The sequence below is a fragment of the Liolophura sinensis genome, chromosome 6 (genome assembly GCF_032854445.1).
Source record: "Liolophura sinensis isolate JHLJ2023 chromosome 6, CUHK_Ljap_v2, whole genome shotgun sequence".
Lineage (NCBI taxonomy): Eukaryota > Metazoa > Mollusca > Polyplacophora > Chitonida > Chitonidae > Liolophura > Liolophura sinensis.
The window spans coordinates 47,244,379-47,262,651 of NC_088300.1; the positions used below are offsets into that span (position 1 = coordinate 47,244,379).

The window sequence follows — 18,273 nt, forward strand, 5'->3', positions numbered from 1 at the left end:
AAGGTGACTTCTAGTACACAACACTTGATTGCAGTGTTTAAATTTAATCTATTCTCAAGCAAGGATTCCCAAAATCACAGATTTTGTGTGATGTGTGTTACTAATCTTTAGAGAATTAGTTTTACTTGTGTATAATTGTATAGTTTTAAGTTTTAGGGCAATGCTTGACAACTGTTTGCAAATGGGCAATTATGGTTTTGTCTTTATTATTTTGTCACCAATTAGTTCAGGGCTGTCTTACCTTCAAGAACTCTGGTTTGCTTTACCCATAGACCGGACAGCCATTATATAGGTGGCAGATCTTTGAGCACGACATTAAGCACCAATCAAACAAACAGTACATCCATGATCCTGCTTGGTATACATATTGCAGTTCACTCATGCAATTCTACATTTTTTCGCACTTTCTTTCCTTGTACATGTAGTCTTGGTTTTCCACCCTCGTGTTTTCCAGTTTCCCCATTTACATTGCTCATCTTGACGATTATATTGAACAAATATTAAAAATTGTGGGAAGTATAGTGAGCATTTTTTTCTCTTGTCGTTTTCTTCAGTGTTCATTCTGTTTGTAAAGGTGATATCATCCAGGCTGGGGAAGAACTGTTGTGATACAGCTACTCTTGTTACACACATTTGTAAACCAGAAGTGTGTGGCTTACCGTGAGGTACATGTAGTTATATTCTAGGTGAAGACATTGTCTTGTCAGAACCCCATATAGATCCTGTAGATTGAAGTATTTCTTACCAAAAATTGTATAAATGATAGGATCAGTCATAACATCACAAAGTTTACAGCTGTTTTTGTAACAGAGATATGGGGTTAGAATATATTAGATTTTTATAAGGTTGAACACAGTAAATATGTAAATTTTCTCAACAATTGGAAAATGCTTTCAGAGTTGTTTGGAATATATTTTGGGAGTGTTTGTGTGTGTCCGTTTTGATCACCTTTTTTTTTTTCACTTTGTGCAATAATGTTTTATAAAGGGCCCAGAAAACATGCCTGTGTACAGCACTGCTTTTCTTGTCGGGTAAGCCAGAATTGGAGAAGAAATGAAAAAAATTCTGACTTGCTCTAGGGGAAAAAGAACCAGCGATTAAATCTTTTTAGAAAATTGTGATCAGTAGGTTAACTTCTTTTTTTCTCTGTTTTTGTGGTGTTTTATGAAGTCGAGTAATCATGCTTGTCACAGCCGTTGTACTGGGTATCCCGAGTTTATTAATATTTCTATCGACCTGTGCAGTGTTGCTGTCATGCAACATGATGCCTAGTGTGTTCAGTGAGGCACCTTCCCAAACATTGATCCATGCATTGATTGTGTTCACGGGACACACAAAAGCCGCAAATTGAATTCTAGCTTCAACGAAAAGCCCAGCGATGTTTTGACAATGGCTGTGGATTTACTAGGTTAGGTAAAAATCTGTAGACAAGCCAACAAAGCTGTTATTTTCTCCCAAAATATATGTTTGTTAGAAATTACAATATTACAAACTGCCTAAGCAAAAAGAAGGCCCTAGCGAAACGTGGGTGTAGGTTGACAGTGACCTTATAGCTAGACAGGCTGTTGATTGTTGTTGTGATGTTAGATTAGGGGTTTCTATGGGCCCTCTGGCATGCAGAGCCAACAATTTGGAGGGGGGTGGGGGGGCGGATTCTGATATGGAAGGGCCAGCTCAGGATATGGATGTATTGATGTGGTTAGGCTGGCTAGGGTACAGAAGTCAATAAAACTTGCATGGTATTGAAAACTAGGCTTGATGAATTGGCGGGGAAATTTTGCCAGTCGAAATATTGACTCCCTAGTCTAATGTGCAATTGTCACTCTGCATCGACCACATAATTGTGGTGAAAAACTTCTTAATCATTCATTTTTATTGACCAATTTCACAAAGTTGGTCCAGCTTTGAAACAGACTGGCTTTAGACTGGCAGGGCTGAGGTCCGAGTGCCTGTATGTGTGTGTGTGGCACTAGACACAGGATGTCCCTCTTAGTCTGACAATATTTCGCTATTTTATCTGCTCATCTTTGGTACACACAGAATACATACCCATGGATTTACCTACCTTCTGACCATTTGCTATCCCTTTTGTCTCCTTTCAAACAGCCAGAAGGAGGATGGCTCTGACAGAATCCTGGCATCTGCATTCTCTAACTGTGGGCAATATTTTGCCATTACAAACGACCAGAAAAACCTGGTACTATATGATTGTAGTGGAAGCAAATGGAAGCACATCAGCACGAGGTAAGATTTTTGCCACATTTCTGTCAAATATGTATCCTTTTTTTTTCCCAGAGATTTCGTATGATTTGTTTGTTGGCTACTAATGAATGGTCTATTTTGTGTTTACAACATGTTGTAGTAAGCGATATTTATCAGAAAACAAAGAACAAAGTATGTTATTTCTATTGCATGTTATGAAGACTGCAAATTTTTTGCAAAAATGACAATACATGAGATGACAGTTTTATGTGGAGTGTCACATGATTGGTACAAAGGAATGTTTAGAGAGATCTAGCCAATCAGAATAGCCTACTCAACTGCAACAACAGTAAGGTTGTACAAACTTTGAATGTGGTCTGTATGTTTAATGAAAATACCAGTTCACATGTGGTGCAGTGGCATTTTAAGCTAAGCAATTTACCTGTTAGAAAAAGGCTGCAAGTTAATAAACGCATAGAGCTTGTGTAATAGAGAATTACATGTGTGTGAAATCATGAATATTCATGAGGCCTGCCATTCTCCTGCAGAACATTGATGGACCTAAAAGAGTTGCAATTATTTTCAGGTGCTTAATCATCATTATTTATGTGACCTTTTCATCAAAGAAATTTGATTGGCATATTCTCTTTAAAATTTGGTGAAGGATTTAGTCTGTTTGAGGTGGTACAGTGAATTATTTTGTTTTGAGAAAATTTATCCCATTCATAAGAGTTTTTTTTAATGTATGTTGTGTCTCATCATTTGAATATAGACTTACATGTTTGACTTAAATTTAAGTTTAAATTTAAATTAGTTTTGGCATATGGAATATTCTCATTTTTGTTCATTTCAAGGTGTGAGGGTGTGATTTGTGATGTTCAGCTTTAAACTGCACTGTTCTGATGCTTACATGTCATTTTATTTTAAATCAACACATTTGTAGTAATATATCTCAAACAGATATAATGGGAAGATGATTTAAGTTTAGTCCTTTGCATTCATGTTCATGGACAACTTAAGACCCTCCTTTCACAAATTCAATGAAACAACTCATTTCCCAACAAAAATTTTTACATGTTCAAATGAAACTTCTAGACTACATCATTAACCAATCAATGAAATAAGTAAATACATGATACCCAGCTCTGAACAGTTATTTACAGCCAATGCTGATGGGTGGAAATCTGAAAGAATAAACAGGTTGAAAACTACTGCTGTGTTTGGCAAGACCTGAATAATGTCTATAACTAGGTATGTCATAATAAATATATATACAGTACAGGTATTTAATGTTGCGCATAGATTGTGGCCAAGGCTAACATGTAGTGTATCCAGTCTTTGTATCAGCTGATTATATCAGATGCAGTGTCAAATTAGAACATGTCCATAGCTATGTAGAACCTGGGCAAATGGATTTCAGTCAAACTTGTCACTCTTGCAGGGAATCATTCCTGAAACCTGTGTAAAAGCCATCCTTTTTTGTGTACTAATCTGTCTTAATGTCACCAAGAAGACCAGCTGGCCTTCTCTCCAGTACTTCATGAAAATATGACTGTTGAAGTCATTTGGATTGGAATTAACCACATTTTCAATGCCAAGACATTTTTATGGTTGAGAGTTAGGCTCTGTTAATGTGTTGAAAATGTGAAACATTTTGCATTTGGCATTTGATTTGTTTTTTTGTTTTTTTTTCCCTTTCTTTGTTATCTTGACAATGATCATGTCCGTACCACATCAGAATAGTTGATAACAGTTGAGAAGTTAATATGGGAATCACAAGGCTCATTGTGTTACGATGGCTGTACATGTGAGCTGATGTTACACAGGATTTGCCGGGACCATGTGTAAAAACCTGTGACATGTTTCTAGTTGTTTTTTTGACCGCCGTGGCAAACATGGGCAAGTGAATCTGCGTGGGGCTGTTTGCTGACAGGGGCTGGCGTGGCACTTCTTGCTGTGGATTAAGTTTACCAGATTGCAACGGCAAGCCTCCCCTCGAAGATAAAGAGAAAGTTTGCCTTCACAGCTGTTGGCAGTCAAACATAGCAGACATTTTGAGACATTACCCACTGCATTCAGGACCACTGGCCACACAAGAGAAAGAGCATACTGAATTTCATACAGCTCCACATGTATGACTGCATGTTATTTTCCCCCACTTATAATCAGCAAAGTTTATTTCATTCCAGCCCTCCCTAATTGTATGAGGCAGAGTGAAAATAGAGAATTTTTTTTTCATCTTCTTAATTCGATCATTGACCGACTTTCATTGACAATGCCCACAGGAAAATTGCAAATCGCTTCAAACGTCATGCTTCATGTTACATAGCATATGTTGCAGGCCTACAACACTTGTGTGAAAATGTCACTGATTTCTCTAAAATGTATTCAGAGAAGAAAGTATCTATTTTAAAAAATAACAGAAAAATGACACCAAAAAAAAAGAGAAAAATTATTATTTGATATTAATGGTTTTCCTTTTTTTTTTTACGTAGCCAGAAGAGCTTGAAATATATGCCAATTTTTGTCCTCAGTATTTTGTCAAAGACATGACTTTGCTGTTCATAGTGTAAAGCTTCGAGATCTACTTCAGACATGACTTTCAGCATTAGAAAAAACACTTGTTTTAAACTATTGAAGAATCAGTGCTTTACAAATTAATTTCTGTTTGCGTTTAAGTTTAACTAAGATGGATAAGACTTTTTTACTAAATGTGGTTAGCTTTACATTCAACACTGCACATTTCTGGACACTTTACTCCTTAGTGGCCGTGATGAACAGACAAGGAAGTGAAAGGTATCACGAGAAGGTATAGGGAGATGAAAAAAACAGAGAACTACAAGTGTTGGACAATATATCAATCTGTACAAATTGTGAACATCAACAATGCTCGGTTTTGAACTTACAATTTGCAGCGAAATAGAATTTTGTGTTATTGCCCATATTATATAGACAGTATTTTCACCTCTGTATCTGCCAAGTAAAGCATATAGGACCAAGTAAAAATGGCAAATGCGAGGATGTTTGTGGTCTCAAATGGCCACAATTTGTAGACACTTCATGGCTAATCGTAGAGCATGCAAATATTGCATGGTCTGGTGAGGCATTTTACAAAAACAATAGCTGAAAGGTGGTTATACATGATGAAAGCTGGGTATACATGATGAAAGGTGGGTATACATGATGAAAGGTGGTGGGTATACATGATGAAAGGTGGTTATACATGATGAAAGGTGGTGGGTATACATGATGAAAGGTGGTTATACATGATGAAAGGTGGTGGGTATACATGATGAAAGGTGAGTATACATGAGAAATTTTATGCGAGTATTTTCATACATTTTCATTAACAATTGTCCTCAAAGTACTATCCTTAAGCACAATAAGAAAAGATGCTGAGATCTTTGGATAATTTTTTTTTTTAATTTATTGTAGCAGTCATGTAGATGTTATGTTTATTGATTGTGATATGTTGACATTTGTTGGTAGAAGGATATTGAACTAATGTGAGTCCTTGAGAACTAATGTAAGCATTCATCATCTTATGCAGCATGTGAAAGTGACGGATGACTTACACATCAAATAGACCAGTGTCATGTAGTCCTTTTTTCAGTTTCAAAGCAAATGTCATCATCCATTGTTGGCCAGAAACTGGATGTCCAAAACCTTCCAAATCCCAACATGCTTAGCACAAGCTGTTGCCATGACGATTATATTATTTATATTTTGCAGAGACGTGGCCAGTCTTGAGATGTATTCAAAGTATAAGATAGGTAGTGGGCTACTGTGCATTCACACAATGTGTGGCCATATGGTACAACTGGGAAATAAGCCAAGCAGTGTGAAATTTGATGAACGCAGGAGTGCGAGAGAGCATGTATGTTTAGTGGCACATTAATGCGACAGGAAGGGCGTGCCTGTTTGTGCGTGTTGCGGACTGTGAGACCACAGCTGCTGTTACCGTGACATCAGCCGCGCCAAAACCAACCCAGGTTTGCTGTGATCCTAGAACATCCACGCACCTATTAGAGAGATCTGTCTACAGTGACATGCATGTTTGGTGACAAATACATGGCATTAACTGCCACTAATCATTGAGACATGTTGGTCTCCCTGTTTGTACAAATCACGTAACTACATATGCCAATGGCAAAATTAAATTTGTTTGTTCAGATTGCTGTTTTGTCATGTGGTTTTAATTTGTGAACAAGAGTCAGTCGCGAAGGAGGATGATGCTGTCTTTGAAGGCTTTGTGAGTTGAGAAAACATGAGGAAATTTCACTATATCTTGACACCTTGGGGTGTATCCTCTTAATTCTTTTCCAGCTCTGATAATACACCATTGCGGAAACTAGTTGTAGGTTATCTCCCCCTTTTGTGTTAACATATATTGCGGTCTGCGCATGCCCACATGTCCGCGAGCAGTTAATAGTTAGGCAAATCTCCCACCCAACCATGTTAAAGACATATACACAGCACTAGATATTCTATGTCACTCCAACAGCAGAATGTGCAGGATTCATGTACTAGGGAGTTGGGTTAACAGAATGATTTAACATGAGAATTAATTGGAGAAAATCATGTATCCTGAATTTCAGGTAACATTTCTTTCTTTGAACTTTTTCATTCTCCATTGGTTTATAGTCTGTGTTTTCAGATAGGGGTATATACTACATATAGAAAGATTCCATCATTGTCTGGAGATATCGGATTATCCTGACTTACCTTCTCCAGCTGTATGTGGGTAGGTCTGTCAGCAACCTGCGGATGGTTGTGGGTTTTGACCGGGCTCCGTCTGGTTTCCTCCAACCATAATGCTGGTCGCCGTCGTATAAGTGAAATATTCTTGAGTCAGACGTAAAACACCAGTCAAATAAATAAGTAAATCCTGACTTACTGTTTGGTATAAAGTGGCAAATCCAGGTACTTTGATTCACAGTATTAATACATGTAACTGCCTCATTTGGGCTCCTGAACAGATCAGTAAGCAAAGTTTCCCTTATCGGCATAACTTATCTAAATCCCTATCTTTTAAAGTGAACGTATAGTCAGCCACTGAAGTTGCATTAGTTAATGAAGTAGTATTCCTGAAATGTTCTAAAAATATTTTAAAAATTCTACACTGCTTATCAGTAAAGTACATAGCAAACAGTTGTCAAGTACCTAGCCACTCATTTGGTGGCGCCATTTTGCCATCTAGAGTGATGTCACAAAACCTAGTTCTCCTATGCCATTGGCATTAAATAATTTGACATTGAGAAAAAACACTTGATACCCAACCCAAGAGTATCAGTTCTGTTTCTTGTTCAAAGGGCAGTTGTTTCTTGTAGTTTGGTGCTCAGTGAGGGCAGCGTTTATGGACACAACCTTTGTGTTTTAATGTCCCTGCTCATCCTCTTCCTGCGTGGGCATAAGCATTTGACCCAGCTGGCTGTACCGACTTCAAGGAATTTACCAAACATAGCAGGACCTTCTGACTGATAACAGAGCCTTTCATTTTGATTTTGTAAAGATATTTTCGTAATAAATTTGACTTTACGTAGGAAAAATAATGCAAAGTCATAATATTTTTCTTCAAGCACTGACTCTCCCAAGGCGGTTTTCTTGCCAGCTCACCCTGACAAGTGACTGGAGTCTCCTGCCCAACATGTACGCATTGTGACATGGGCAGTCGTTCTCACTTCCCTGCTCATAAATGTGTGGTTCAAAATGCATCAGTTTAACACTGAAACTAACCACAGAACCCAGTTTATTGCATCGATATCTGTCTGTCCACTGTAAGAACCACACTTACAATCAAGGGCGAAGTGTTATCATGTGACACTTTCAGCACTAGTGATTGGTAGTGATTGGCCAAGTTTATAAGGGTTTCTACAACATGGCTACTCGGAGTGAATTGTCCGTCAGTGCGATATCCCCAATGCAGAACTTCATCTTCTCAGCTTTCAAAACTTTATAGAATTTTTTACCAAATTTTCTGTGATAACTGTGCCCTGTATTTTTTTTTCTATGTATATATACTGGTAGGCTTTAGGTTTACTTGAAATTTGTTTGCAAACCGGCTCTGGCCGGTTCCTTCCACCATAATGCTGGTCGCTGTTGTATAAGTGAAATATTGGCGTTTTAGTGTGTAAAACGCCAGTCAAATAAATAAAAAAATAAATTTAAGTTTGTTCTTGAATGTCTTATGTAAGCTTTTTAGTGGAAGTACATGTATATATGTGAACAAATGGGTTTAGATTAATATGTGGTGGTGTCTAAAAGGCCAGTTCCAAGAACTTTGTCTGTACTCCTTAGTTTACCTAAACAATACTAGTTCACTGAAAGATAAGTTTTTCCAAATCAACTATATGTCATAGAATTCTTACAGATCTTCAGCTGGAGAAATTTTGCATAATGTATTCTCCTTGTATAACCTCTGACAAGATATATGACCTTTTAATCAAGATAATGTCATTGTCCTTTTTCTGTGAGTATCTTGATGTATACATGCAGTACTAAAAGATTTATTTATTAATTTGATTGTTATTTTACGCCATACTCAGTGTTTCACTTATACGATGGCGGCCTGCATTATGGTGGGAGGAAACCAGGCAGAACTTGGGGAAAACCCACAACCATCCGCAAGTAGCTTGCAGACCTTTCCATGAGTACTAAAAAGAGATCTGTAGTATATTTGTTCATTGTTAATATCTGTGAACAAAAGTGACAATCTGTTGGATTGATTCTTTTTCCAATAATCTGTAATGTTCTCTTTTTTATATACAGTGGACTTGTTTGTGTGAAAGTGGATCTGTAAATCGGTGCATCAATGGGTGTTTTAAGGTGATCAAAAAGGTCATGAAATAGTGAGATCTGATATATTTGTTAGCTTTAGTCGTTACAGTCGATGAAGTCATTTTTGGGGAAGAGTTTTTTCCAGAGAATTGGGTAAGTGTTTTGCACAGTAATGTTTGATTTGTAGATGTGTGTAGCCGTACTAACATGAACTGCCATGGCATTAATGCGAATTAAGAGAGATTGGTCGCAGTATTATAGACGCGGCTGCTGCGCGGCGCTGATGCCTGGTGTGCCTGGGTCTAATTCTAAAGTGGCCCAGGATTGGGTCACCCTTGTATTAACCTCCATTGTCCCGCAGTAAGCTGTTTAATGATAGGATTATATCTGCACTCCCAACGATAATTTATCGATTCCAGGACAGAATTATGAGCGTAGGTAATTGACACTTCTTAAGGAGAAAAATACCAAGGTATATACAGTATTATGGGCAGCGATAAAAAAGACAGCAGCAAAGTTAATAATTAGTCCATTCCAGTCTTGGGCCAATGTTATGTTACCATGGCGACCTTGCATGGGAATGTTTTCACAGTCAATACATTGAACTGTGGGGTAACCATGGGCTGGTATAGACTCCACTCTCTGCCCTTTTGTCCTCCCACTGCTTGTTTTCTTGTTAAACTTGTTATTTCATTTAGACCTGAACTCAGACTTAATATGTTGATATAGCAGGGGCCTATCTTCACCGTTGGGGGTCAGTGGGACATGAATTTATCATAGGTGAATTAAACGAAAATTGTGCAATTTGAAAATAAACTCACACCAGTCTGGTATCTAATTCAAAGTGGTTGTCACAACTTTTTTGCATGACCTTCATAAAAGTCGAGAAATTACTTTCCTGTTAATTAGTCTTGGGAGGATTTATTTTTCTTAAAAAATAATTTAGGAACATTTATCAGATATGTAAGTATCATTTTGAGGAAATCATATATTTATGTGTTTCTTCATCTCGCTAAAATCTTTCCGGCTAAAAGCTGGTAGGCCAAAATTAAGGGATTTGGTACAGAAACCTAACTACACGCACCTATATATCACAGTGTTGTGGTAGTCTCTGTTAGAAGAGTGGCGATATGTCAGTCAGTATTGGGTTCTCAGAGTGCATTCTGTTCAGGCTTTGGATACACACATTGGTGATGGTTATAAATTTACTTGTGGGAATATATTTATGCTATTTTATGGATACAGATGACAAATAGTTAAACAGGAAACACAGAAGTCTATGTTTATAAACCCCATTATAACTTAAAGAGGAATACTCGGTTCGTTATATGGCTACTAAGCATGACAGGAAATCACTTTGATCATGAACCTAGTTATTCAGGCTTAGGGTTTTGTTTACGGTTAGATAACCGAGCAGGTTGACCATGGTTTGGGGGTAGATTGGTGTAAGGATTTGATCACACTTCATGTTGTGAGGTATATTTAATGGTCAGATTGTTGGGTGTGTTAGAATTTGATCGCTTATGCTGCGATTCACATGTATTGATCAGGATGTAGAGTAAATTTTAGGATTTGATCACTTATCAGGTTATTGGGTAAATGTTAGGATTTGATCACTTATCAGGCTGTGGGGTACATGTAATGATCTGGTTCTGGGGTAAATGTTAGGATTTGATCACCTATCAGATTGTGGGGTACATGTAATGATCAGGTTGTCGGGTACATGTTAGGAGGTCATCACCTATCTGGCTGTTGGATAATTGTTAGGATTTGATCACTTATCAGACTGTGGGGTACATGTAATGATCAGGTTGTGGAGTAAATGTTAGGATTTGATCACTTTAGTGGTTGTTGGATAAATGTTGGAATTCGATCACTTATCTGGCTTTGGGGTAAATGTAATGATCAGGTTGTGGGGTAAATGTTAGGATTTGATCCCTTTTCTGGTTGTTGGGTAAATGTAAGGATTTTACCTCTCGTCAGGTACTGGGACAACAAGTAAAGATTTTGCCAGTGATCATGTTGTGGAGGTACAGTAAGGGTTTGATCCTTGATCAGGCTGTGGGGTTCAGTAAGGATTTGATGACTTATTAGGCTGTGGGGATACCATTTACAGGAATTTGATCTCTTATCAGGCTGTGTACAGTAAGGGCTTGATCCCTGATCAGTCTGTGGGGTTCAGTAAGGATTTGATGACTTGTTAGGCTGTGGGGATACCATTTACAGGAGTTTGATCTCTTATCAGGCTGGGTACAGTAAGGGCTTGATCCCTGATCAGGCTGTGGGGGTACAGTAAGTTTTATCCCTGATCAGGCTGTGGGGGTACAGTAAGAGTTTTATCCCTGATCAGGCTGTGGGGGTACAGTAAGAGTTTTATCCCTGATCAGGCTGTGGGGGTACAGTAAGTGTTTTATCCCTGATCAGGCTGTGGGGGCACATTAAGAGTTTTATCACTGATCAGTCTGTAGGGGTACAGTAAGAGTTTTATCCCTGATCAGGCTGTGGGGGTACAGTAAGTTTTATCCCTGATCAGGCTGTGGGGGTACAGTAAGAGTTTTATCCCTGATCAGGCTGTGGGGGTACAGTAAGTTTTATCACTGATCAGGCTGTGGTGGTACAGTAAGTTTTATCCCTGATCAGGCTGTGGGGGTACAGTAAGTTTTATCCCTGATCAGGCTGTGGGGGTACAGTAAGTTTTATCCCTGATCAGGCTGTGGGGGTACAGTAAGTTTTATCCCTGATCAGGCTGTGGGGGTATAGTAAGAGTTTTATCCCTGATCAGGCTGTGGGGGTACAGTAAGAGTTTTATCCCTGATCAGGCTGTGGGGGTACAGTAAGAGTTTTATCCCTGATCAGGCTGTGGGGGTACAGTAAGTTTTATCACTGATCAGGCTGTGGGGGTACAGTAAGAGTTTTATCCTTGATCAGGCTGTGGGGGTACAGTAAGAGTTTTATCCCTGATCAGGCTGTGGGGGTACAGTAAGAGTTTTATCCCTGATCAGGCTGTGGGGGTATAGTAAGAGTTTTATCCCTGATCAGGCTGTGGGGGTACAGTAAGAGTTTTATCCCTGATCAGGCTGTGGGGGGACAGTAAGAGTTTTATCCCTGATCAGGCTGTGGGGGTACAGTAAGTTTTATCCCTGATCAGGCTGTGGGGGTACAGTAAGAGTTTTATCCTTGATCAGGCTGTGGGGGTACAGTAAGAGTTTTATCCCTGATCAGGCTGTGGGGGTACAGTAAGAGTTTTATCCCTGATCAGGCTGTGGGGGTATAGTAAGAGTTTTATCCCTGATCAGGCTGTGGGGGTACAGTAAGAGTTTTATCCCTGATCAGGCTGTGGGGGGACAGTAAGAGTTTTATCCCTGATCAGGCTGTGGGGGTACAGTAAGTTTTATCCCTGATCAGGCTCTGGGGGTATAGTAAGAGTTTTATCCCTGATCAGGCTGTGGGGGTACAGTAAGAGTTTTATCCCTGATCAGGCTGTGGGGGTACAGTAAGTTTTATCCCTGATCAGGCTGTGGGGGTACAATAAGAGTTTTATCCCTGATCAGGCTGTGGGGGTACAGTAAGAGTTTTATCACTGATCAGGCTCTGGGGGTACAGTAAAAAAAAATTACTGATTGAGACCATGGTAGGGTCATGGAGCAGATTATGCTGGATTGTACATCAGGTTTTTATAATTAGTCAAGTTTAGTGGGTATAGTCAGGATAAGATCAAAATATTTGTGAAGTGTGTGAGTAAGCAGAGCTGATCCATGCTTCATGGATTACTCATTATGGTTTAACAGCACTGATGCCACGCAAACACGCATTATGTCTAACCACGTACAAAGGACCTTTGGTGTTCATCTTCATGCATGTGTCTGCATGACATCTTTATACTCGGCAGGTAAGATGATGTTTGCGTGTGTGTGTGTTTTGCGTGACAGAAAAGTTAGCTGTGAACCGTGCAGTACTCTGTGATAAAGGCAGATCTGCTTGTTGTTGTTTTCTTCATGCGGTAGAATTAAAACCGTACACTAGGAAGAAGCTGTGTAGTACTTGGTCAAATCTGTCTCAACAAGCGGACCTTCATGGAAGTGGTCTCCAAAAAGTGATGTACAGTTGGCATATTAAAAAAACAGATTGGTGAGAAACAGCCAAAGATGAAATGAAAATGCATGGGGGTAAAGTGGGTTTGTTTAGCCTTGATGAGAAAGCAATGATACTTTTAACGATCCCTGTAGTCAAATTATACCAATTCTTACTGATGTGATCTACACTGGTGCTGTCGATCAAAGAGATAGCTGTGAGTCGAGGAGTGCAGAAGACGCAGCGGCTGTCTGATTGAGGCGAATCCTTTATTGCCTGGGAGAGAGGCCAACTGGTGTGTGTGTTCTGAGGATCTAGTTACAGTAAAACTCCTAAAAGTCTGAGTGTGGCGCCATTGAGTAGAGAAGAAAACATGGGCCGTGGGCCATAGCCATTGGCCACCTCTGCCCATGACCAGCAAATAATCTCCATCGTCCAAGAGCTCTTGGAAAGTGTGCGGGCTTTTGCCACATTAATTTTATCTTGGACCATCTTAAATAACACACCTGCCATTGGCTTGATCCACAGAATTTGCGGCTTAAATTTATTTGGGCCATTTTTGTTTGCTTCTTGCCAAGGATTGCATAATCTGATTAAGGAATGGGGGTATTGTTGGTTACTTTTTTTTTCATGCAATTTCGCCGTGGGCTTGGAGCTCTGCTGCTGGAGCCTAGCTCATGTAACGGGTGTCAGTGAAATATTAACAGTTTTCCCTGCTTTTTATTTTCCCATAATTTCAGTGATGACATTGTAATGGTGATGAATGCAGAAAATTCAGTGGGCCTGAATGAGTGGAGCTGTGCATGTTTTCTACCTTCCGTATCGTATCAATAAGGGTTTAATCTGCACGTTTCTCCTAGCCTGAGTATCCAGATATGCTAAAGCTTAACAATAACAGGAGCGAGTGTGCATGTGAAAAATGATCGTAGAATTAATTTGCGGGTAATTCCTGTATTCATACAGTCAGCCCCCTAGGTCAGCTCACCTTATTCAGGGCTGTGAAATAGAGTGGGCTTGTGGGAGCTGGAAGGCAGGTAATACCGTCAGTACATGTACATGAGTCATACTTACCTGTACTGACACAGGCGGCCCATGGCCCACGTTGCCCGTAATCTAATAGGCATTTAATTGGGCACTTTATTAAGGGGTGTATTGTGTACCTGGCAGTGTGGTGTCGGAGGTGTAAAATTATGTAAACTATACGATGTTGACAAGGAGATAGCGGCCATTTTGGCCCATGGCAATGTGTCCAAAGCTGATATAATAAACATTCAGATAATGCTGGGGTTTTATTCAGATTTCTGACTGTAGCTGATTTAATACCGTCGGTAATTTAAATCAAAGATAGCTTTTTATATGGACGTAGTTTTTATGTCATCTGCTGTGTGATTGTTAATAAAGCGCTTTTATTTGAGCAGGTGTAAAAGCGTCATTAAGTCTGATTGAGTAATTAAACCACTTTTAATGTACCTGATGGTGATAAATCTGATTAAATAAACTCTTGTCAAATTTGAGGTTATTGTTGAACAAAACGTGTTTATTTTCAAGTGTGTGCATAAAAGTGAATGAAAAATACCATGGGTATGGAAATATTTCAAAGGAAAAAAGGTAGCCATGTGACACTACATTACAGGAATGACAGAAATCAGTCCAATACCAGACAGATGTAGAATAGCTCAGATACACCAGCGCTGATGCTAACATGAAGGAGAAAATCTTGACACAGAAGGTATTAAGAGCAATTGTCAAATGTGATGGCAATCATACTAATGTAGGTGACATACAATATGATCATAGAATAAAGTTATCATGTTTTCAGAAGATGCTGTACAACATGATCACAGGAAATGGTCATTGTGTTTTCAGTAGACATACAATATGATCATAGAAAATGATCATTGTGTTTTCAGTAGATGACATACAATGTGATCACAGGAAATGGTCATTGTGTTTTCAGTAGATGACATACAATATGATCATAGAAAATGATCATTGTGTTTTCAGTAGATGACATACAATGTGCTCACAGGAAATGGTCATTGTGTTTTCAGTAGATACCATACAATATGATCGTAGAAAATGGTCGTTGTGTTTTCAGTAGATGACATACAATGTGCTCACAGGAAATGGTCATTGTGTTTTCAGTAGATAACATACAATATGATCGTAGAAAATGGTCGTTGTGTTTTCAGTAGATGACATACAATGTGATCACAGGAAATGGTCATTGTGTTTTCAGTAGATGACATACAATATGATCATAGAAAATGATCATTGTGTTTTCAGTAGATGACATACAATGTGATCACAGGAAATGGTCATTGTGTTTTCAGTAGATAACATACAATATGATCGTAGAAAATGGTCGTTGTGTTTTCAGTAGATGACATACAATGTGATCACAGGAAATGGTCATTGTGTTTTCAGTAGATGACATACAATATGATCATAGAAAATGATCATTGTGTTTTCAGTAGATGACATACAATGTGATCACAGGAAATGGTCATTGTGTTTTCAGTAGATGACATACAATATGATCATAGAAAATGATCATTGTGTTTTCAGTAGATAACATACAATGTGATCATAGGAAATGGTCATTGTGTTTTCAGTAGATAACATACAATGTGATCGTAGAAAATGATCATTGTGTTTTCAGTAGATGACATACAGTGTGATTGTAGAATATGATCATTGTGTTTTCAGTAGATAACATACAATGTGATCGTAGAAAATGATCATTGTATTTTCAGTAGATGACATACAATGTGATCGTAGAATATGATCATTGTGTTTTCAGTAGATAACATACAATATGATCATAGAAAATGATCATTGTGTTTTCAGTAGATAACATACAATGTGATCATAGGAAATGATCATTGTGTTTTAAGTAGATAACATACAATGTGATCGTAGAAAATGATCATTGTGTTTTCAGTAGATGACATACAATGTGATCACAGAAAATGGCCATCAATTGGCCGTTGCACAATTTACAAAGGTTACAAAGTAATTGTCATTTTATAAAAACTTGGCATAGATGTGCAAAATGTTTCATTATTAAACCACATTTAAATGCATTTGTAAAGGAATAAAAACTATGATGGATGAAAGGATAAAAAAAATAGCTTTTCTGTGAAATTTCTCGCTGCTTGGTTTTGATACTCACTCTTGTTTACAGAAGACAGAATTTTTATATTCCCTGACAGAATTTTTCAGGTGTGACATTGAAAGACTGACTTTGGCGGATTGGGTCTTTCAGTAAGTGGGAACTATAGGTTAGAGTCACACTCTCCATACATAGGCCTTGCTCTGGTTAAATACTAATCGGTGTACCATGGGAAAGGGGCATAATTGAGAACTTCCTATTTCATGGTTGAGAGATGGCTTGGGTTCATATTTACGTGGGAATACACGAATCTCTACTCCCATCTCTATCCATCACACAGGCTCATAATTAAATACAAAAATGCAAAATTCATGTCGGCACACAAGAGGAGAGAGGTGTGGAGAAAAGAGCACTCAGCCATTTACCATGCTCTGCTCTCAGTTTTACCTATCTTTGTGAATGCAGAAAGGCTCGTTCCTTCAGAGAGTAGTTCAAGGGCTTGGATTGTTCAGTCATATTTTTACCACCCTTCTTCTTTTCTTTCTTCGAGCTATGCACTTTACTTTTCAGATTCTGTTTTGGAGCGAACAAACTGACAGTTATTCCTTGAAACCCTGAATTCTTTTGAACATTGTGTTTTTTTCATCCTCTCAGTTTTTTTGTATGAGCTCTCATATTTCGGTTTAGAGCTATATTCATGGAAAATTCTACTTTGATCTGTTATTATTGCAGATTATATTACCTGCATTATTCTTGTATCACTTACCGTCACTGTACTGCATGTGGAATAAAAATTTTATAAAGGTGACTTTATTTTTTTCTTATTTTTTTTTTTTTAATTTTTTTTTCTACACTTTTAGAATTAATGTCCGCAACATAGCTGATGGACTTTTAAACAGTCTGCCTCAGGTCAGGTATCAGGTATAGTTATATTCAGATGCATAAAGATGCATCTAAACCAGTGAGAACCAGAATCAAACACTTAAACAAGTAAGTGGCATTTGCAGGAGTTGGCGGATATGCTACATTTGAAGAAAGGTAGAATTTGCCAAATGTCCATGCACTTTGAATAGCAGAATTTGGTAGCTTTTAGCGCTCAGTAAAGCTTTTAACTCAGTACTACTATGGTTACCTAAGAAGGGCATGCAGTACATACGTGTACTTTGGTGGTCTGTCCATTAAAAGCAGAATGACTGCAACTTAATTAAGTCTACAAACTACAGTGTCGCAGAGGCTGTGTAAATGACGCTTTCTATCATGGTGTATGTTATGAAACTAAATTATTCTTTCTATATGCTGACATTTTGATATTGCATGTACATAGATCGGAGAATTTTTCCCCCAAAATCCTCCTCTTCACCCTTCTCTGGAGAGTTACTCTTAAGCGTATATGTGTATAACTTTTATTGTTTTAAATAGCCGCGTAATTCACAATTTCCTTTCCATTCTGATCTACAAACAAAAATAACAAATTTAAGTTTCTCACTGGGGTCCCCAGTAATTGCTATAATTGATCCTATCCAATTAATAAATCTGTTACTATATACAACATTTTGCTGTAATTTATGGAATTGTTCAATCCTGGTGGAAGTGATTTTGAGCACAGTACCCAGCCAGTTTCTCCCTCATGTGATGTTTAGACAGGATTTGTATCACATCATATTATAATTCCACACAGGTTTTCATTTGACGATGTAGTTGAGTTAATAAGATTTTTGCCATGGTCGCCAGATAAGGGGTCAGTGGCTGAAGGGCTGCTAATCAGCTGCATGTTTGCCGCTACATGCCGCAGACTCTGACAGCTGTAATCACAGTCCGCTTCTCTCGCGCCTTCGGGACTCCGCTCTCTCTCGGGCGCATACGACCATGGGACATGGCTGGTTCACTAAGGCCATCTTCCATAACATATTCATCCAGCGACCCGCCTGACCAAATACTCACCACGCTCCAGTGGCCACACCATCATACACTCTCCCAGAGGTGCTTATTATTGATCAAGTAACACAGTGGTCATGCTAGTGTTTTCACAGCATGTATATTTTGTTACAATGCTGTATTATCACCATACTATATTCTTGAGTAGGCGTAAAACACCAATGCAATCAAAT

The 18,273-nt window shown here is 38.5% G+C and overlaps 1 protein-coding gene across 1 annotated transcript in view; it reads left to right on the plus strand.

Annotated features, from left to right (window-relative positions):
- LOC135467270 (tRNA (guanine-N(7)-)-methyltransferase non-catalytic subunit wdr4-like) overlaps positions 1-18,273 on the plus strand; it is a 53,152-nt gene that overhangs the window by 8,728 nt on the left and 26,151 nt on the right. The window contains exon 3 of the mRNA XM_064745038.1: positions 2,107-2,244. Coding sequence (XP_064601108.1) covers positions 2,107-2,244 — 138 coding nt within the window. The remainder of the gene's footprint in view (positions 1-2,106; positions 2,245-18,273) is intronic.